Source organism: Watersipora subatra, chromosome 7 (assembly GCF_963576615.1).
Source record: "Watersipora subatra chromosome 7, tzWatSuba1.1, whole genome shotgun sequence".
Classification (NCBI taxonomy): domain Eukaryota; kingdom Metazoa; phylum Bryozoa; class Gymnolaemata; order Cheilostomatida; family Watersiporidae; genus Watersipora; species Watersipora subatra.
Genome location: NC_088714.1, coordinates 1,724,130 through 1,746,169, shown reverse-complemented (window position 1 = coordinate 1,746,169; position 22,040 = coordinate 1,724,130). Strand labels below are relative to the sequence as shown.

At 37.7% G+C, this 22,040-nt stretch overlaps 2 protein-coding genes and 1 long non-coding RNA gene across 3 annotated transcripts in view; all 3 read right to left on the bottom strand.

Moving 5' to 3' along the window:
- LOC137400217 (multidrug resistance-associated protein 1-like) overlaps positions 1–5,999 on the bottom strand; it is a 46,077-nt gene extending 40,078 nt beyond the window's left edge. Inside the window, exons 1-2 of the mRNA XM_068086546.1 lie at positions 5,886–5,999; positions 3,238–3,296 (exon numbers count right to left, since the gene is read on the bottom strand). The gene's annotated coding sequence lies outside the window, so the exon portion shown is untranslated. The remainder of the gene's footprint in view (positions 1–3,237; positions 3,297–5,885) is intronic.
- Positions 6,000–6,240: 241 nt separating this feature from the next.
- Positions 6,241–8,191, bottom strand: LOC137399725 (multidrug resistance-associated protein 1-like). Its single transcript, XM_068085936.1, has 4 exons — positions 8,138–8,191; positions 7,164–7,298; positions 6,948–7,070; positions 6,241–6,468 (listed from the first exon to the last, which is right to left on the bottom strand). The coding sequence occupies exons 1-4, from the start codon at positions 8,189–8,191 to the stop codon at positions 6,241–6,243; spliced, it is 540 nt and encodes a 179-aa protein (XP_067942037.1).
- A 247-nt stretch (positions 8,192–8,438) lies between these two features.
- On the bottom strand, positions 8,439–21,749 carry LOC137401161 (uncharacterized). The gene is made up of 3 exons (XR_010979292.1): positions 21,662–21,749; positions 9,080–9,271; positions 8,439–8,544 (listed from the first exon to the last, which is right to left on the bottom strand). It is a non-coding gene; the product is annotated as an uncharacterized lncRNA (long non-coding RNA).
- Positions 21,750–22,040: the final 291 nt, after the last annotated feature.

The window sequence follows — 22,040 nt, the reverse complement described above, 5'->3', positions numbered from 1 at the left end:
ATGATACATGGGATATATAAATGTTAGCCTATACGTGTACTCTATGAATGTCCATGATACATGGGAGATATAAATGTTAGCCTATACTTGTACTCTATGAATGTACATGATACATGGGAGATATAAATGTTAGCCTATACTTGTACTCTATGAATGTACATGATACATGGGATATATAAATGTTAGCCTATACTTGTACTCTATGAATGTACATGATACATGGGATATATAAATGTTAGCCTATACTTGTACTCTATGAATGTACATGATACATGGGATATATAAATGTTAGCCTATACTTGTACTCTATGAATGTACATGATATATGAGATATATAAATGTTAGCCTACACTTGTACTTTATGAATGTACATGATACATGGGATATATAAATGTTAGCCTATACTTGTATATGAATGTACATGATAAATGGGAGATACTGGTAATATTTTTCCCTGAACAACATTATAGCAATGTAAATAGCTGAACATACATTATTAGAACTAGTACACTGGCAGTCCCGTGCGCCCTGAGAGATTATCATGTAATAATTATGTGTACAATTATTCCATGATAGATCAAAATGGTAGAGCGGTGAAGTAGTAGGGCTCTCATCTTCAAATCCAAATAACCAGTGTCGATTCCTGTGTGAGAAATATTTTTCCTAACACTCCAAGCACGGCTTCAGTCAGACAGCTCGGGCTCTTATTATAGTAAAAACTAGCCGAATGCTCGGTGTTGCCCGGGTATTAAAAACAGCTTATAAACAGTGGCAGGTGATGTAGTTGCTATTGGCTAATTTGAGTAAGCTAGTATTCGTAATGCTGAACTTACTAGTAAGATACCGTGAGAGCAAGCTTTAGAGACGTTGCGCGTAACGCAGAATCGCTACGCAAATTTTAACTCAGATAATGACTCATATCGCCCAATGAATCCATTGCATTTCCTATAGCTTAATGGTTTAGCTTGTCGCCTTCGAATCAGGAGGTTCTGAGATTAAATCTTCTATACTGATTTTTAATTGCTAGATTTTAATCGCTATAACAGGACAGACAAACGACAGACCAACAAACTTTGAGATTTATATAATATATAGATTACAAAATATTAATGATCCATATGAAACATATTATAGTACAGAAATGGTAATATGCTGATGGTATTCCAATGATCATAATGAGAAGAACACTATGACCTTCATGTGGCTGGTGCCAATTCACATTAGTCAATCAATTTGTAAGTGCGATCTCTCATTCAGTAGTACTAGCATAGGTAGCCACAGATATTATTTACGCTATGATCAGCTATGAATTTCATTGGTATGTAATGTCAGGTATAACTGCTGCATAGCTAGCTGATGGCCCTGTAGATATTTGCTGGTGCAACACACAACGGCACTCCTAAATGACAAATAGAGCAATGAGAATTGGACTGTTGTGTGAAAGCTATGACGACGTTGCTGGACTTACTATTATTATTATTATTGAAGTATCGTCAGTGTATTTATTATGGATTATTTATTATCAGTTATGGATCATCAACAATTTGTGATAGTAATAAGGTTTGTGCAGCTATTTGCATTGGTATATTTTTGTTAAAGGACAAATGCTACAATAGAAATCAGCCAAGTACAAAACCAATTTGGATTCATGAGCTGAGCCGAACCAGAGGAAAGAGATTTGATCGCCTATACATCTGAAGGTTTTCATGACCAGGTCAAATTTACAAAAGTGGCCCTAAAATACAAGCGAAAATATCTTCGGTCATAGAGTGAAACCTCGGTTCTCGAACAACTTGGTTTTCGACAAAAAATTTGAGAATTGTTCGTCTCAGATCTCGACATAAATTCGGTTCTCGACCAAACCGGAACATGCGAATTGAGAAGTTTCGCGTCAAATTCTTTACAAAAAGGATCCAACTGGAAGGATGTCGCTTCTACTGAAGAGATTTTCTAGGGACACAACTCCTCCAGTCGAGTTACCCTAAATTGTTTTGGAAGAGGATTCTTCTTCAAAGATGTGAAGTAAACGTGCCATTGCTGTTTATATTTTCTTTTTCACACGATTTTTGATGTGACTGATCTGTTGCATTTTTTTGCTGTTTCATTATCAATTTCTGCAATTTTTGGTATTGTATCTTAATCCATAATGTTTTCAATGTTTTAAAAGCAAAGTATATGAAATGTTTACTTTTTGTTTTTTTGTCATCATAGAAATTTTTTCATTAAAATTAAACACGATCTATATCTACCTGCTTTTATTTATAGTGTGCAGTAAACAGTACAGTTTATAGTGTAAAATTTTAAACAATACTTTACCGAAGTTGTTAAATCGACTTGGAGCGAATTAACTTTATATACATTAATTCTAATGGGAAAACTTGTTTCGGATCTCGAACAACTCGGTTTTTGAACAACCTTCTGGAACGGATTGTGTTCGAGAACTGAGGTTCCACTGTATATTAATAGTTGCCTGTGGGATACCCTGTTGTAATTGTCATGCAAAAGTGAATCATACATTAAACTTAGTAAATTTTTTAAGGTTTGTTGCGTAGTTTTAAAAATCAGAAGAATTTTAGACAGAGAAATTAGACACCCATAGGCTTTTCATATGGGTAGTATAGTCATTTGTTGGCATATTGGACTGCTTTCAATTTAAATTATTGTGTTTGTCAGAAGAATTATCTTTTATTGGTCCACTTATGTGCATGCCAGTAAAACCACTTGCTATTAGTCTATTCATATGTCAGATAGTAAAACTTCTTCACATTGGTCTATTCATGTGCCAGCTAGTAGTGCCACCTTGCATTGGTCGATTTATGTGCATGTCAGTAAAACCACATCCTATTGGTCTATACAATGGCTAGCTAGTAAAACTACCTCCTAGTGGTTAATTTATATGCATGCCAGTAAAATCACTTTCTATTGGTCCATTCGCGTGCCTGTAAATAGAACTACCTCCTATTGGTCGATTCTTGTAGCTGTTAGTAGAATGACCTCCTAATTGGCGCATTCATGTGCCTGTCAATAAAACCACCTCCAATTGTCAGCTAGTAGAACCACCTCCCTTAGGTTAATTTATGTGCATATCAATAAAACCGCTTCCTATTGGTCTATTTATGTGCCCAATAGTAAAACCACTACCTATTGGTGTATTTATTTGGCAGCTAGTAGAACTACCTCCTACTGGTCTATTCACATGTCTGTCAGTAGAACCACGATTCACTCATCTATACTTACAATTGAAGAAGTGGGCTAATGAGTAATTGTAGTCTCGTAACCAGACTCAGAGTCCAGCTCTAAAACAAACGGAAAATTAGAAAGCAATGATATAAAACAGTGGTGTAAGCAAGTAAGAGGTAGCGGAAATATAATATATAACAATATAGTGTATATATGTAATAAAATCATGAAAAAGATAAAATTCCACATCTTAGCGTCAGGATCATCCATATACCTGTACATATATATCTGTTAGAAACAAAGTCGCTTTCAGACGCAACTGTTAGCAGTCTTACAATTCTTTTGCAGATATATTATATAAATACTGGACAAATACTATACTGTATAAATACCACATAAACATGCGATAAAATACTTCTTTACATACATGTGTAATCTGCGTAGAATTGTAAATTAAAGAACTTTTAAAATTATCACGAACTAAGATCATCAACCTGCAACTTGACTGAACACAAACTATGTCTGAGAAAACCGCTTAAAAATGTTGGACTAACCGAAAAGTACAGACTATTAGAAAAGTCCTTATAGGAGAATCAGGTATAATTCAGAGAAATATATACGCGAGACAATCCTTTAGCAATACATCTGGGCCTAGACTGTTGCGTCAATTGCTTGTATCTGATGTTTTGACAAGACCTGTATTATTACTAGACATGAAGATACTGATGAACCTTTTTAGGCCTTGACTTGGTCATACAACGTTTCCATTTACTTTCCATGTATAAATATATTACTAATGACAGTTTACTTGATAAGATCGGGTCACCTAGCTTCATCGCCATTTAATATTAAGATATAAATAGAGGTACTCATCACTCCAAAAAATGCCAACAGAAATAAAATCTTCAAACAATATAAGCCACACCATCGTTATAAAGGTGATTTAATTTGCTTTAAAAGTTGACTTGCAAAAAAATTCACATTGCAGTTATTTGATATCAACAGATTCACCATGTCTTACTCTGCTGTGTTGAAGGTGCAAAATATGTGGAAATGTGATTACAAGCTCTTAAAAACTCAAAAACGAACAGTTAATCGCAGCCATCACGAAAACGCCGTAGATTGGAATCCATTTCCAAAACGGCTCAAATGGGACGTAATTGAACAAGATGGCTTCTGTTTACACTTTCATGGAACCTCATTTGTCGAAATATTTGTACAAATATACTTCACGCATTCAATAAAACCATGTCTATTGTCCTTACGCGTCTTTTTCATCATAATTGTAATGCTGTCACTTTGAGCACTGATATCTCAAAACCTACCTTAAAAATTCGTTTACTTTGTAACCTTAGCTCGAAGGAGTGCATATCATCCTCTAATGAACATGAGGAGCCTGTTGGTCACCTGCGTTAGTCAAAGAATGCTGCAGAAACTGTTCACGCAATTTGGCAGAAAGTATGGGTCACATGATCAGATTACAACTAGATGATTAGACCAGGCTGAAACGATATTGTGAAGTAGCGAGCATTTATATTTGATACGGGCTTTCCGGTAGAACCCGAAGTATCGGTCATAAACTAGTGCTACGAGACGTTTTATATCGAGTTTTTTATTGGCCTTTAATTTCATGTGATAACATCACGTGTCAAAACAATAACCAAACTGTTGGAGTACGCCAGCCAAATAAAAAGATTCCAAGCTACGGCGTTTTTGTGATGGCTGCGATTAACTGTTCGTTTTTTAGCTTTTAAGAGCTTGTAATCACATTTCCACATATTTCGCACCTACAACACAGCAGAGTAAGACATGGTGAACCTTTTGATACCAAATACCTGTAATGTGAATTTTGTTGCACGTAAACCTTTAACTAATATCACAACACTCACAGCATTGTAAGCAGGTGTTAGAAAGGATAGGAAGTAGCCTTGGTGCCCATAGAAGTAGCCTTGGTGCCCTGTATAGTAACTTCATGCTTAGATACAGTCATAGATACCTAATGTTTAAAGTTGAATACAAATCCAGAACTACAGAAGTTATCTACTCGCTAATGATAGCATTTTTGTGATCAAAGCACAAAAAAGCCAGGTAACTGAAAAGTTACCACCCAGAAAGGCTATGAACAAAATAAAACGGGTATTATCATTTAAAACTGAGTTAGTGGCAAAGATGAAGAGATTATAACAACCACAAGTGCATTGAACTCACAATATTTTTTTGGCATTATTGTGTTTATAATTTGTTCACTTGTCAAACATTTTACAGCTATGGTTACAATTTCAATAGTGAAACAAGGACTCCGAGGTTAATTTTGAGATGAGAGAGAGCTGATAATAATACAACCAGAGTGTACCACAGTTGTCATCAAATGCTCTGACGACAGTGAATAGTGTGACAAAATAGCTATTGGTTTTAACAAAACAAAATAAGCACGGATGCTGTACAATAGTGTGAATAATTGAAAGCATTAACAATTTCATGGAATTTTATAGCAGGCATTTTATAGTTATCACTCACATTCCTTGTTCTATTAACTGTCACTGATCTATACCTCTGAACGAAGACTATCTAATATATAATATGATGAGATGGCAGAGAGCTTTAAGAAAAATGAATGCGAAAAGATTATGCAAAATACCTTTTTATACCACTAACACTTTCTGTTTACAAGATGTATATGTAGGAAGGAGCTAGCTGTTGCTTACCAAAGATAATAAAGGTAGAAAGTGTTTCCCCAGAACAGCTATCAGAGAAGCAGTTTTGAAGGTAGTGTTACTGTCAGTGGAGACAGTTACCAGAGGTTCGGAATCGTTGATAGGCATCCGTAAATCATCATCAGCTGTGAGACGTCTGACCTCTCGATGACTGCATAAAAATAACAGCAAGATTTGGCTCCTGAAGTTGACAGCCGAAATACGAGGTTTCAGAAGTTCACAGCTGAAACCCATGGCTTCTGATGTCCACATCAAAAGTTGACATCTTTAGACGTCTAATCTCCAACATAGTTGAAAAACACAGCCAACAACCAAATATTTTCTTTTACAAAGGAGGTGTGAATCTTCAAGCATCAACCTGCCTTAGGTGGTGTCGGTGTATCTTATCATGGAGGTCCTTCTCAAATTGAGGGTAGTAGCTGTTAACCCTGTCAGGTGCTGAGAGTTGGTAGAGATCTTCCCTCTCTATTCCTGAACCTTCTCGTTTTTTCCTGTGACCAGTGGCCATTAATGGCTGCATCCAGTAGAAGGTCATGTAGGAAGAAAAGGATGCTGTCACCTCTGGAGATATGTCCTAAACGTAGAGAAGTAATAGACAGACGCCTTGCAAAGATCAACTAGAGTGAAACAGTGTTCTTCTATCAAGGACATTCCCGGTCGCTGCAGAGTAAAAGTCTTCTTATATGCAACAAAATGAATCCAACTATGGAGAACTCATCTACTTCCATTCTGAAATTCATAGACTCTCCAGTTCAATACTTTAATGCTATCTCCTCCGGTGATCAGTAGAAATCACTTTTTAACCTTGGTAAGAATTTTTTATTTTCTACACGCTACCAAAATGGCATAAGGTAGCCCAGGTGTCAGTGAATACGATGGTTCCTGTGACATTATCACTGATGTGAGAGGTATTGTAGTTTAATCTAAGATGCAAGGTGTCACATGTGACGCACAACATAGCTTTCAAACCTAACATGGGTCTTCCACCAAAATGCGGGAACGTGGTAAACATCGAGATCAGTTCTATACAATACAGTGCAAGTTGTTGCATACCTTGTAAGTTTCCAGAATGCATGCTGATGCATCACTTATGGAAGAGAGAATGAATGCTCCGATGACAAGGAGAAAAATTGAAGAGTAGAGAATGGCTAATGTCCTAGCCTCTTCTCGTTCATCCTACATCAAATGACAACTTGATAGAGAGTGCTCAACTGATATTCCTGAATATCACTTACTAATTCCATGCTTGCTCCTTAGCATAAAACTTACAAATAACCATCTCTTCCAGTAGATATATGCTCGAAGTCCAGAACAAAGCATCGAGATAAGCCAGTAAATCCACAGTAGACCGCTAGAATATTGTCCATATCTTCTATAGACGTCAACCAAAGCACCTGCACACACCTGTTGAAACAATGGGCCTTATAATATTTTCTACAAATGTTCTCTAAAATTTTAGCTAATATTTTAGATGCCAAGCTGGACAGCGTACCGGATGTAAAACTACTAACGAGAAACAATTAAACAGTGCTTAGCATCCAGTTGCCATCCAGATAGCATGCAGATGTTAGCTATTAGTCGCCTCACAAATATGAACAACAACTATTGTAACAATTGTGCTGAATATTGGAGTCGATTAGCCATCGTATATATGGTAACCAAAACCTGTTCAATCTTCTAAAAGATGAAGAGATCTTGGTAACATGTAAAGCTGCAATACTTTTCAGTACTTGTCAGCTAGTCCGTGATACTCCGCAAAGTCAACCTTTTCAGCAAATCCATGGCATCGCATTTCATGTATTGATGAATGTAAACGCAATAACTATCTCTACCAGTGTTAGAAGCTGCCAATGTTAGACTGCTGACTTTATAAAAATTGTGCGCTTTTATTTTGTTCCTTTATTTTTTAGTTGTGTTAATTGAAACATTTAATCACTGGAATCATCAGAGATCAGTCTTTAGGACTGACTTTCTTTTATGAGCAATATTCCTTAGACAGAATGAAGCTATAAAATTGTACAACAACAATTGTACCAATCTAACTTTTATTGACCTTCACTTGCTTGAGAGCAGCCATAGCCTGAGAGCAGCCGTAGCCTAGTGTTCTAGAACACCCTTTTATCAACTTGAACTAGCTTGAGCACAGTCGTAGCCATATATTCTAAAATGCCTGAGCTGGAAACAACGGGTTGCTGTTTAATTCCCAAAAAAGGCCACTGATTGTCTCAGGAATGACATCCAACCTTAAACTGCTCTCGCCGACTAGGCATGTCTCTAGTCCAGGTTCTCTTGCCCATGGACTTAAACTCGTCCAGCCATGCTTACAGAGTCTCACCAAGGGATCGCTTACACACTAATATAATGTAAGTTCACAGCTAGATTTTTACTGGTATTCCAAAATATTAATGTTGGAGTTTGTATGACAGTGGCTCTATATATTTTTGTAAAATGGTGGTCATCAGCTGACGAATATTCAGGCCGTGAACATGAAACAATTGACACCAGTAAGTAGAAGACAGTCACGGACAGTATGTACACTTGCCAGTGTCAGAATAGAGAGGACCGATGACAACAGATGGATGTCAAGAGGCTTGTGTAGGTCACCAATCAGGTCATAGACACTAAATCCTATAAGCAGGCCAGGAAACACCTACAAGATTAGGCAATGCGTGTAATAGGAAATTACATAGGTATCCTTTGCGATGAGATACACTCGAGCAATACACAATTAGACAACTTGAAGAAGCACTTGAACATGTGATTACTGACTCAAGTGCTCATTTCAATCTTGTATATTTTAAACATATATTAACATAAATGTACACATGCAAATCGGTTATCATATCATTAAGCAGGATGTTTTTGAAGGAAACAAAAACAAATTTATGCAAGGTATGTTGAAGTGGAGGCTGCGTGTTCCCAACTAGGATTATCAGCCTTCTATAAAACAAAGAGCCAATACAAGCATAGATGAAGAAAGTGTCAAAGCAATAGTGATGAATGCTCCACATATTGACCTCTGAGTAACCTAGCAATCTTCCCTGACAATTTGAAAACAGAAATATTTCCTCATAGTGAAGCAGCTAACAGGAGGTCTCGGGTACAAGTCTTGTAGGACTTGTTTACATCACTGAAAACTCTTGCAATAGAATTGATTAGCAAATTCCATTAAGTAAACTACTCACAGATTTTAACAATGTAAATCTCGTGAGGGGCTGCGGAGTACGTCCCTTCAAATTTAGCTTTAGTGTAAAGATATAAGGCAACAGCAGCAACCAAAGAAACACAGACGGAGCACAGACCAAACAAACGGTCTCCATACAAGGAGTGAAATCTGGCCATGTGTCATTAGGAGGATTCCAGGTAAGGTTTGGATCCTAAAAGACAGTAAACAGAAATTTTATTAGCAGAAAATGGCAAAGATTGGCAGGAAATAGAACATGTTGGAGATGTTAGCGTTTAGCAAAATTAAAAAGCCATTATTATACGAACAAACTACTATGAGTATTTATGAGCAACAGACATGTATATCTACATTGATATAGATAAATAATCTTAAACACATGTATATCTACATTGATATAGATATATAAACCTAAACACATGTATATCTACATTGATATAGATATACAATCCTAAACACATGTATATCTACATTGATATAGATTTATAGTTCTAAACACGTATATATCTACATTGATATAGATATATATAGTCCTAAACACATGTATATTAACCTTGATATAGACATATAGTCCTAAACACATGTATATCTACATTGATATAGATTTATAGTTCTAAACACGTATATATCTACATTAATACAGATATATAAGTCTAAACACATGTAGGCTATATGACGTTGATATAGATATCGAGATTTTGCGCGAGGCATTTTCATTTTTTTTTTAAATTGGTGAAAATACCAATTCACATTTAGCTGCAATCAAATCTGTCAACTTTTGACATTGTTCAACATATATATAAAATATATTTAAAATAAAAAGTCTGTGTAATGTATGTGTTCAAATAGGCGTGTGTACGTGCACGATCTTTGTCTTATAAGCTTCAAAACAGCTATACCATCATATGTAGAGGCTTCCAAACAGTTGCACAGTCATATGTGGAAACTTCCAAACAGTTGAGCAGTCATATGTGGAGACTTCTAAACAGGTGCACAGTCATATGTAAAGACTTCTAAACAGGTGCACAGTCATATGTAAAGACTTCTAAACAGGTGCACAGTCATATGTGGAGACTTGCCAACAGTTGCACAGTCATATGTAAAGACTTCTAAACAGGTGCACAGTCATATGTGGAAACTTCCAAACAGTTGAGCAGTCATATGTGGAGACTTCTAAACAGGTGCACAGTCATATGTAAAGACTTGTAAACAGGTGCACAGTCATATGTAGAGACTTCTAAACAGGTGCACAGTCATATGTGGAGACTTGCCAACAGTTGCACAGTCATATGTAAAGACTTCTAAACAGGTGCAGTCATATGTGGAAACTTCCAAACAGTTGAGCAGTCATATGTGGAGACTTCTAAACAGGTGCACAGTCATATGTAAAGACTTGTAAACAGGTGCACAGTCATATGTAGAGACTTCTAAACAGGTGCACAGTCATATGTGGAGACTTGCCAACAGTTGCACAGTCATATGTAAAGACTTCTAAACAGGTGCACAGTCATGTGGAAACTTCCAAACAGTTGAGCAGTCATATGTGGAAACTTCTAAACAGGTGCACAGTCATATGTAAAGACTTCTAAACAGGTGCACAGTCATATGTAGAGACTTCTAAACAGGTGCACGGTCATATGTGGAGACTTGCCAACAGTTGCAGAGTCATATGTAGAGACTTCCAAACAGTTGCATAGTCATATGTAAAGACTTCTAAACAGGTGCACAGTCATATGTAGAAACATATGTCGCAGTCATATGTGGAGACTTCGAAACACAGTCTATGGTTTAATGGAAAAACTACAGGAAAACTCTGATTCTGCACAATATTGTATTGCTTTAAAATGAAGTCTTCTATCCGTTGGCCATTTTCGATAAAGTTTTGGACTCTGCCAACTCTTTGGACTCTGGGACATGCATTTTAAAGTTTTAATTATGCACATACCAGTTACCAGGTACTAGGTATCAGTTAGTGAAGTTAACCTCTAACCGCCCTGATATGCTTGTTTCTTGATGGAAGATGTCTTACTCTTTAATTAATAAATTGTGAAAGAGTTTCTCTTAAACCTATTCAACGTTTAAAATTACTCATCTCCCTGTGAGACATAGAAGGAAAGCAGATATCAGTTACATTGCAGTGACAGTATTGTTAACGTTAAAGAGTTGTTAAAGGTCCCATTTAACACTAAAATTGAATACCTATATTAATTAATATTAATACGAAACATTTGTTCATGTAAACCTTTGTCAATAGTTGTGTGACTCACATTCATATCTGTTTCACTACAATACCGTAGTGATACGATGCTTAAAATACCAATCGTACATTATGAACCATAAAGTAGTATTACAGCGTAATCAGCATTATTTACTATTTTTATTGTAGTTGCCTCTTTGCTATACAATAAACTCTGTGTTACTCTGTATTACTTGTATCAACCGATTCAACAGGGTTGTGCCAAACTTTAGGCTTACCGTATCTACGTCTGTATTAAAGTTATGAACAAATTTTGCTGTTGTTACAGGAATGCTACACTCTACACAGTAGAGATTTTTTGAAAGCATATATAATAATGAATAATATAATATAAAGAATATTCAAAGGTTTGTATCATATCTACATGATCTCATCTATGCAATCCGACATCAATGTCGGTGATATATTGCTGTAATAAAAAAATTTAGGTCAAGCTAACTTTGCGCTATATATCTAATAAATAAATGCCTTGTTTAGCTATTTATTAAATAGCCATAGCTAATGGTTATATAAACTAGGTTTTTAAGGCAACAGTTCATTACATACTATGAGAGTGAATAAACCACATTTGTTATAACTTGTGTTATTATTCATACAGGTAACTATTATTACTGTTATACTTTCCTTGTTGTATCTACATGTTAATTAATTACATGATATGAGAGTGAATAAACCACATTTGTTTTAGCTTGCTTTAGTATTCATACAGAACCATAACAGAAATTATTGGCGATAAAGATGGGATATTCTTGAGCAGTACAACTGAGATTATTACAAGAATATAATCCAGAAACCTATACAACATTCTCAGTATATACAAGTACGTCTTCGGAAGTTGATAAGTTAATTGAATCAACTACGGCTAAAACCAAAAGATGGAAGAGCAACAAAAAGTTTATCAAGAGCAACAACAAGCTTATCTGGAAGAAAATAAGAAACTCATATAACTACTGGTGAAAGGTCAAACTGAGGCAGCAGATAAGCTAGCACCATCAGCAGCCTTCCCAGCACTTCCCAGCCTTCACCATCAGCAGCCTTCATCAGCAACCCAAGTTTTCAGAGTATGATCCAGCCACAGAACTATTGACTGATTCCATAAATCGATATGACACTTTTGTAGCAGCTAACTCTATACCTGAGGAGAGAAAAGCTAACGTGTTTTGAATTAATCAGTCGACCTGCTCTCTACAAAACAAATCAGCAATGGCTGGCCAACTGGAGACTCCAAAACTTATAAATGAAGTTACCATGGAAGAAATAGATAATTTCTTAAAAGAACAATATAATCTCCTACACGATTTTTAGTATGTGAACGTTATATATTCTGGAGCAATATAAAAACAAAACCTGGAAAAACTATTCATGAATTAACGAATAGAATTAGACAGGAAGCGACTACTTGTGACTTTCCTAATATAAATTATCCATTAGATGAAGCTATGAGAACACTGTTTGTCTGCTGAGTAAATAATGAAGCAGTTCTCGAAGCACTGTTCAAAGTAAAAGAAAATGAGCTATCTTTCAAAAGAGCTATTGAAATTGCAACTGAAACAGAAGATGCAGACAAGATAGCTAAATAAACTGTATATGGAGAGCAACAAAGAGTCAACAAGGTACAACCAGATCATAGAAATAAGACACCTACTTCAAAACATCCTATTGAAGTAACTGAACAGTGCCAGCTGAATACTAAAACAGTAAAAGAAAACATTATGGCTTTGAACTTTGTAGTTAGCCGGGTTCCAAATCTCAATATGATAGGAAGAGAAGCAATCAAACTATTAGGGATATCAATAAACAACCTGTTCAACCAACAAACTACTACGACTTGTAAAGTAGTAGACCAGGAAACGAAAGCCTGACAAAAGTCTACAGCAATTTGGGCTGTCTAAAAGATTGCGTGCTAGAAATAAGATTTAAAGCAGATGCAAAGCCAGTGTTTCGCAAACCTCGACCTGTTCCATTTGCTAAGCAAGATGAATTAAATCTAGCCTACAAAACCAGAATTCAAAGAGGAATTTGGAAGCCAGTACTGTTTAATTAATATGGTACCCTGTAGTTCCAGTCAGGAAAGCACTTTCTAACAGTCATCAAAGATCAATCAGATTATGTGGAGACTACTCACAAACAGTCAATCCACAATTAGAGACTCACCGACAGCCTATACCTTTATCCGAAGACCTGATGAACAAGTTAGGAGGAGGGTACAGATACACTAAAATGGATCTAGCTGATGCATACAACCAAATCCCACTAAAACCAAACAGCCTGCAAAAGCACTCAAAAAGGAGTACTTCTACTGCAGATGAGACTTCCGTTTGGAATCAGTTCAATACCTGGATATTTTCAGGAGATAATGAAACAATTAACAGCCGATCTACCAGGCATAGCTGTATATTTGGATGATATACTGGTTAGCGGTACTGAAATTACGGGTCATTTACAGAATTGCTGACAACTACTTACAAGACTGAATGAGAAAGGTTTACGATGTTGTAAAGAAAAGTGCCATTTTGCTCAACCCTCAGTAGAATATCTTGGTCATCACCTTTCAGCAAAAGGAATTTCTAAAGGACTAAAAGCAGATGCTGTTAAACAGATGCCGACACCTACTAACATAAACAGTTTATGTTCATTCCTTGGATCAGTACAGTTCTATAGCAAATTCTTACCTAACCTATCAACTATCATAGAACCATTACGTAAGCTAACTAGAAAGAATGTGCAGTGGAAGTGAAGTGCAGAACATGAAAGCAGTTTTCTTCAGCTGAAGCAACTGCTGACTGCTGGCACAGTTCTTACACATTTCAACTTAAAGCTGCCTATAGGAATAACATGTGATGCTTCCGAAAAAGGAATTGGAGTTGCCTTATTTCACAGATATGAGGATAACAGCGAAAGACCTATTATGCATGCTTCTAAAACATTGACTGACACTCAAAGGAAGTATGGTCAGATTCAAAAAGAGGCACTAGCTATCATATTTGTGTTAAAGAAGTTTCACCAATTTCTCTATGGCAGAAAATTCACCATTGTTACTGACCACAGAGCATTTACATCAATGTTTGCACCTAACAAAGGAACTCCTGCACTTGCTGCTAACCGATTAGCAAGATGAGCTCTCTGACTCAGTAAATACGAATCTGAAATAGAATATAGAAAGACTAACGAACATGGGAATGCAGATGCTCTCAATCGACTACTTGTTGGACCAGATGTTGAGTATGACAGAGGAAGACGATGCTGACGTAGACATCATTTGCAACATTAAAACTATTGCAGCTCAACTAAATCCTACAAATCCAAGAGTAATAGTCAAAGAATCTTCTAAAGACATTGTTATCTCTACAGTGATGAGATATGCAACAGAAGGATAGCCACATCGAGAGGAAACAACCCCAGCTACCTCTGAAATCAAAGAATTTAAGAAGTTAGAAAATTTACTATCTGTGTGTAATGGTTGTCTACTCTATGGAAACAGAGTAGTAATTCCTACCAGCCTACAAAGAGAAGTACTGAAGATATTGCACCTCGAACATTTCGGGATACAAAGGGTGAAGCAGCTAGCACGCACAGCAGTATACTGGCCTAGAATGGATGCTGACATTGCGGAGACAAGCAAGTTGTGTACATCATGTGCTGAAAATCCGAGACTACCTTCAAAGTAACCTGTACATCCCTGGATGCTACCGGAAAAACCATGGAGTCATCTACACTTAGATCATGCTACTAACTTTATGGGAAGTAACTGGCTAGTTCTCACAGATGCTTACACTAAATATCCCTGCATTCACAGGACCAGTTCTACCTTGACCACATCAACTACTGATCTCTTAAAACAAGATTATTCACACTTTGACTATCCACACGTGTTAGTTACAAATAATGCTACTAGCTTTAAATCAGAAGAGTTTTAACATCGGTGCAAAGAAAGAGGAATTACACATTTCTCAGAAGCTCCTTATCATCCTGCAACAAATGGAGCTGCTGAGAGAATGGTGCAATCATTTAAACAAGCTTTGAGGAAGTCTAGCTTACCACCTAATGCAGCATTATTAGAATTCCTAATGCATTATAGAAGAACACCTTTAGAGACAGGATATTCATCAAGCCAACTGCTACATGGAAGGCAAATCCGATGCAAAATTGAAACAGTTATTCCATCACCAGCCCATTCGGCTCAAGGGAGACAATCTAGAAGTGCACAGCTTCTGAATGACACAGTAAACAAGATTCACACCTATAAAGTTGAAGATCCATACTATGCATTATACTGTGGCCCTAGAAGATCTACTCAGCCTCGATGGGTGCAAGCATTAGTGACTAAAGTCTATGGCCAGCGAAGTGTTGATGTTAAAGTATGGCCAAGTGGACCTACACGGAGAAGACATGTAGAACAACTACAACCTAGGTTTAGCAGAGAAGAAGACAGAAACCCTGAGGATATGTCTCAAACTTCAGATAAAGATACTGACAGACTGCCTATTCCTGTACCTCCTGAAGAACCAGTGTGTCAACCAAGGAGACCAAATCCTAGGCATCCTCTGAACAGTGATTATGGACCAGATAATCTACGTTGATTATCCAATAGACAGCAAACACAATTTTATCCGTAATCACATCGTCTGTTCATTTTATGTCCAGACTAGTGAGGTGGTAGATATATTATTATGATAAAAAAAGCTTAGACCAAGCTAACTTTGCGGTATATATCTAATAAATAAATGCTTTGTTTAGCCATTTATTAAATAGCCATAGTTGATGGTTATATAAACTAGGTTTTTGAAGCAATAGTTCATTACATACTATGAGAGAGAATAAACCACATTAATTTTGTTATAGCTTGTGTTATTATTCATACAGAAACAACAGTTGGGAGTCTGATATACATGTACAGTCTTCCTAGAGAAGTATGGCCATCTTTTTCATGGAGCGGATCAAGGTAATTTAACGATCACATGGGCAGGCTACTAATAATATGACAACAAAAACTGGGATTACTAAGCGTATGCCAGTTTACATTAATTAGAAACAAAACATACATTTTAATAGTTAATATCGCAAACAGAATCAGGAGATTTTCCTCAAGAAACAGCTTTTAGTTCAAAAATTAAATGGTTTTTTAGTTGATTGAATATCACAAAACTTTTAGTACGGCGGTTGCACTACGAGAACTGCTTTTTTAAAACTATTAAAATGTTGCGTGCATGCTGTTGTGTCTTACCTGTTTGAGTTATGTAGAATGTGTATGCAGTATATGTGTGACTATGAAAATCGTAATGATAAAACCTGGCCAGGCTAAATCCCTAAATAAATACTCTAATTGTCAAGTTGCCATTTTATCGAGCATGGACTTTTTACGCATGTGCAAAGCATGGTCTATATTGGCGTCGGTAATAGTTCGGCACAACATCCTCCCTTCTCTTAATAATGTGTTGAGTCTATCTGTTATGTAGAGAACTGTTTATATATTGATTGTTGTGTTCCCCTTTGATTGTCCATATGATCGACGCTAGTAATTAGCAAGTTGAGTAAGATATGAGACTTGATATAATAATATGTAAGGTAAGTAGTAGAGTAATATAGTATGTACAGCGCTGTCCAAAAGACAGCTCGCTACTCTAGGTAGCGACGAGGAGGATTGATTGTTCTTCCGTAGCGTGTGATTCTGATAGGCGTTGCCTCTGATACCTCCCTCTCTTTAGTGTTGGTAGATGTTGAGTTGTCTATCACTGGTTCTGATGTTGTTGTTTCGGGAGTGCTGAGTACTTCTGGTTCAGACTTATTGGATGAGGGACTTTTCTAATATCCACTCTGTTCCTACGAACAGGAGCTCCTCTCTCTGGTTGTACCATATAAGATCGTTCATCCAGACGTTGTGTGACTTGAGCACGTCGCCAAACTTTCTGACCCAAGGTCACTGGTCTAAGTCGAACTACATCCCCATCCTGCAGAGGTTTTAGTTCCTTTGTGTGCTGGTCATACACAGCCTTGTCTACAAATTGTTTTTGTTTAAGTGCAGATTTTACACTATCAGTATTTGGATTTGATGGGCTTAGTAATGATGCAGTAGTTGGCAACCTTGTCCTGCAACGACGACCTAACATTCGCTGAGCTGGACTGTATTCAAGCCCTTCTTGAGGTGTGTTTCTATGGGCTAGCAGCGCTAAATAGGCATCAGTCTAATCTTCGTTAGCTCTAGTTATTAGTCTTTTTGCTGTCTTGACTGCTGATTCCGCCTTGCCATCCCCCTGTTGATGATGTGGACTTGAGGTTTGATGTCTAATGTCATACTTTTGAGTGAACTTTTCAAACAATTCTGATGTAAATTGAGGACCATTGTCAGTTATAAGAGTTTCAGTAAGACCATATCGAGCCATGTGTCCTTTCAATTTCTTTACTATAGTTCTAGCGTCTTTTGACTCAACTCTATCCACTTCAATAAAGTTGCTATAGTGGTCGACAGTGACCATATACTCTTTTTCACCACATGTGAAGAGATCACTAGACACAATCTGCCATGGATGATCTGGTAGGTCTGTCCTCATCATTGGTTCATTCTGTTGTCTTGCACTATATCTTTGACAAATGTCACATTGGGCTATAAAATCTTCAATTTCAGCCGTCATTCCAGGCCGGTAGAGGCACTCTCTAGCCCTTCTCAGCGTGGCCTTGACCCCTTGATGGGATGAGTGTAGTTCTTGTTTTACTTCAGCTCTCAGTGAGCTGGGAATCACAATTCTCTCCCCTCTGTAGGCAAGTCCATCATGCACAGCCATTTCATCTCTCATGCTATGAAATGGTTTTGCTAGCATGTTTATTCTCTCTTTCTCTTCTGGCCACCCCTTTGCTATAACTTTCATAACAGCTTGTAGAGTCGGACAGTTTGCAGTTTCCATTTTTAGATCTTCTTTCCATGGACCAGCTATTGTTTCAGTTAAGGCTTGAACATTTTCTGTGAGACAGTTTATTGTTTCATTCTCCCTTGCACTGTCTGCTGGATCATTCAGGTGACATCCGTGTCTACTAAGCATGTCTGCAATATGTTGCTGCGCTCCTGGGTGGTATGTTACAGTAACATCATACTGCTGAAGCCGCATACGTAAACCTTGCAGTCTTTTAGGGACATCTCTGAGAAGTTTGAGCATGATTCTTTGTAAACATCTGTGGTCTGAAAGTACAGTTGTGTGCCTGCCATACGTGTATTGATGATACCTTTTAATTGCCCACACAATGGCTAGAAGTTCTTTCTCGATGATAGAGTACCGGGTCTCTGCATCTCGAAGAGCTCGACTGCTAAACTCAAGAGGTTGATCATCCTGTAGTAAGGTTGCTCCTATAGCCTTGTCACTAGCATCACACTGTACAGTCAACTCTTTCTTTGGATCATAGTATTTTAGCATCACTGGCTCAGCTGCTACTAGTGCTTTGGCTTCCAAAAAGGCCTCACTTTGAGCTTCGGTCCAGTTCCAAATTCCCTTATTGTTTGCCTCTCGCAGACGAACTGCAATCTCTGCTAGGTTGGTGAGGAACTTGGATAGATATTGAAGGAAACCAAGGAAACTCTTCAGTTCTTTTTCATTTTGAGGTTCTTTCATTTCCGCCACACTCTTGATTTTCATGGGATCAGGCAGTAACCCTTTGTCTGTTACTATGTGGCCTAGAAACTTAATCGATTTCTGACATAACTGCACTTTGTCTGGGTTTAGCTTAATTCCTAGATCCCCACAGCGCTCAAGAAGCAATCTCATTCTTGCATCATGATTTATGCGCGCTTCTACATCGTCTGAGCCACAGCCTATCACTACAATGGCATCAGCTACACAGACTACACCATCTACACCTTGCAGTGCACGATGAAGTTGTTTCTGAAATATCTCAGAAGAGACTTTCAGACCAAACGGCGGATGTAGCCATTTATAACGACCAAAAGGTGTGTTCATGCATGTCAGTAGAGATGATTCTTCATCAAGTTCACATGCCAGTATCCAGCCTTCAAGTCTACTACAGAGAACAGTCGAGCATTTTTGAACTGTGGAAGTACATCCTCCATGTGGGCATAAGGTAAGATTCCCTCTGCAACGCTTCATTTAATCTCTGTGGGTCTATGCATATCCTCAGCTTGCCATTAGGCTTCTTTGCCACTACCATGTTGCTTTCCCAAGGAGTGGGTGTATCCACAGCCTCAATTACCCTTTTCTTCACCATAGCATCTAGCTCAGCTTTAACCTCTGTGTGTATAGCATGTGGCACGCGGCGCACTGGTGAGGCATGTGGTCTGACTTCTGCCACTTTCAAGTGCTGAACACCAGGTAGAGAACCTAACTTGTCGTCGAAAGCACCTGGAAATTCTTTCAAGATGTCAATCTGACCGCCCGTATTCATAGCATTGATATTTCCTTGGTTAATGGTTATCATGCCCATTGCCACAGAAGCTCTTAAGCCTAAAATGAGTGATCGTTCTTTGTCTACAATATGAAACGTCACTTTGTACTTTTTGTTGTTTTTGGGATTACGAACCATTATCCTAGCGGTACCCAAGACTGTCTGCACATCGTTGGTCCATGAAGTTAGTATTGTTTTGTCTGCTGTGATTGGTACCCCCTGTGGTAACATATCCCGTCTCAAGATATTGACAGTCGAGCCACTGTCTACCTGAAACTTGGCCTCTGCGTCTGAGTCTGTCAAAACCAAGCGTGCAAAAACCTTTTGAGAGCTGCTTTCTGTTGTGATCTAGTCTATTGATTCATGATCACTAGTCTCTCCTGCTATTGCATGTGTCGACGCATGCGCACCAGCTTTCTTTTTAAGACAGACAGCTTCAAAATGATTTTCTGCCTTGCGAAAATTGCAAATCTTGCCAAAAGCTTTGCAAGATTCTTTCCTGGCAGCATGCCGTCTGCCACAGTATTTGCAATCCACCGACCTAGTTGCCGATTTTGTGTCCTTAAAGGAACGATGACTTCTCTTTGCGATTTCATTGACATTAACTGCTTCCTCTGCTTGTATCTTTCGAAGAGTAGTAGTAGCACGTTCCTCACTCTTACATAGCTTAATTACAGACTCAAGTGTTTGCTCAGTAGAAGCCAGCAGTTTTCTTCTTGTATCATTGTTTTGAATGCCTAACACAAGTCTGTTGAGCAGCATTCTATCCTTCAACTCTTCAAAGTTGCACACTTTTTTCAGACTGCGCAGTCTTGCTAAGAAAGTGTCGAAATTCTCTCCCTCCTTCTGGTCAGCAGTACCAAACACAAAGTCATGGTACAGTTCATTCTTTGTTCCAACACAATGTGACTCAAGAATATCTAGTATTTGTGTAACCAGTGTGTTCTTTTCCACTAGATTCTACTAGCTTCACTGCGGGTTCACCAACTGTGTATAGTAACAATGCAGAACGGTAGTCCTCGTCTTCATTGCTTAATTTACTTACTATAGCATATCTTTCTCATTGTTTCTTGAACACCCGAAACGCTTCTTCACGATGTTCATCTAACAACAGTGCATTAGGAGGGTCAAACCTGCGAGCCATAGCTTAGTATAAGTCTTTCAGATCTTCTGTAACTAGATTTTTTATTTATTTATTTTCATTAGCTTAAATTAGCATCGTACTCGTACTCGTTTGCATCAGGATGGTGGTAGTATAATCAGTGGGCTATTACCCGTTCACTTCAGACACTATGTTGTGTCTTACCTGTTTGAGTTATGTAGAATGTGTATGCAGTATATGTGTGACTATGAAAATCGTAATGATAAAACCTGGCCAGGCTAAATCCCTAAATAAATACTCTAATTGTCAAGTTGCCATTTTATCGAGCATGGACTTTTTACACATGTGCAAAGCATGGTCTATATTGGCGTCGGTAATAGTTCGGCACAACACATGCCATGCTGGAGGAATCAGAGATGAGCACACCCTAAATACATGTATATGAACAGGATAGCAGGCTAATTGTTTATCTGTGCCTGTATAAAACCCTGTATAAAGGCCCACCAAAACAACCTTTCACAATCTTTGAAAATCAGCTCTTGAAAGGGTCAATCACTAGAACACGAGATGTGATTGTACACGTCGTTACACAAGTATATGCACCAATGAAGCACCAATGACTATTTATGTATGATGATCAATGGAAGACAGTGAGCTAAGCAAAACCATTAGCTCTGCAGCAAACATGCTGATGGTCCCAAAATAATTAGGGTGTAACGTTAACGATAAATCTCCAAGGGGTAAACATGCAGAACTTGCAATTTCTGAATGTGCAGCAGAATCAACTTTAATGATAGCCTGAAATAATTTAAAGCTCGCAATTCATTGTAAATACTGACCCAAAATACGGATCCACAGAACTCCTTAAGCTCCATTGTCAACACAGGCCCTTAGGCATGACTGAACATGTACAACGAAGCGAACTACGCGAGCATTCACATGTGTTGCACCCTGTTGCGCAGCTTTTTGTACTATCGCACGTGTGGGGACAGGTCTTTGTTCCGCACGCTCTATGTTCCGCAAGTCCCGATGTTCCGCACTTTTCCGCAAAATCCAATGAAATTTCTAAAAAGGAGAGACAACTTCTAAAACAAATGCAATTATAGCCGTTTAAATTAAAACTGTCGTTGCAAAATCACGCCGTTGGAAAAATACAAACCGCTCTGCTGAATTTGAAAGAAAATAAAAAGATCTGACGAATGAACGTTGACTAAAAAT

What these genes read in the sequence shown, in the direction of transcription:
- LOC137399725 (XM_068085936.1), bottom strand. Translation starts at nt 8,191, where the DNA reads ATGGGCAAGAGAACCTGGACTAGAGACATGCCTAGTCGGCGAGAGCAG. An exon ending in ACTGGAAGAGATGGTTATTT is followed by an intron (nt 7,071 to 7,163) that starts GTAAGTTTTATG and finishes CATTTGATGTAG; the next exon opens with GATGAACGAGAAGAGGCTAG. An exon ending in GCATTCTGGAAACTTACAAG is followed by an intron (nt 6,469 to 6,947) that starts GTATGCAACAAC and finishes CTCTACGTTTAG; the next exon opens with GACATATCTCCAGAGGTGAC.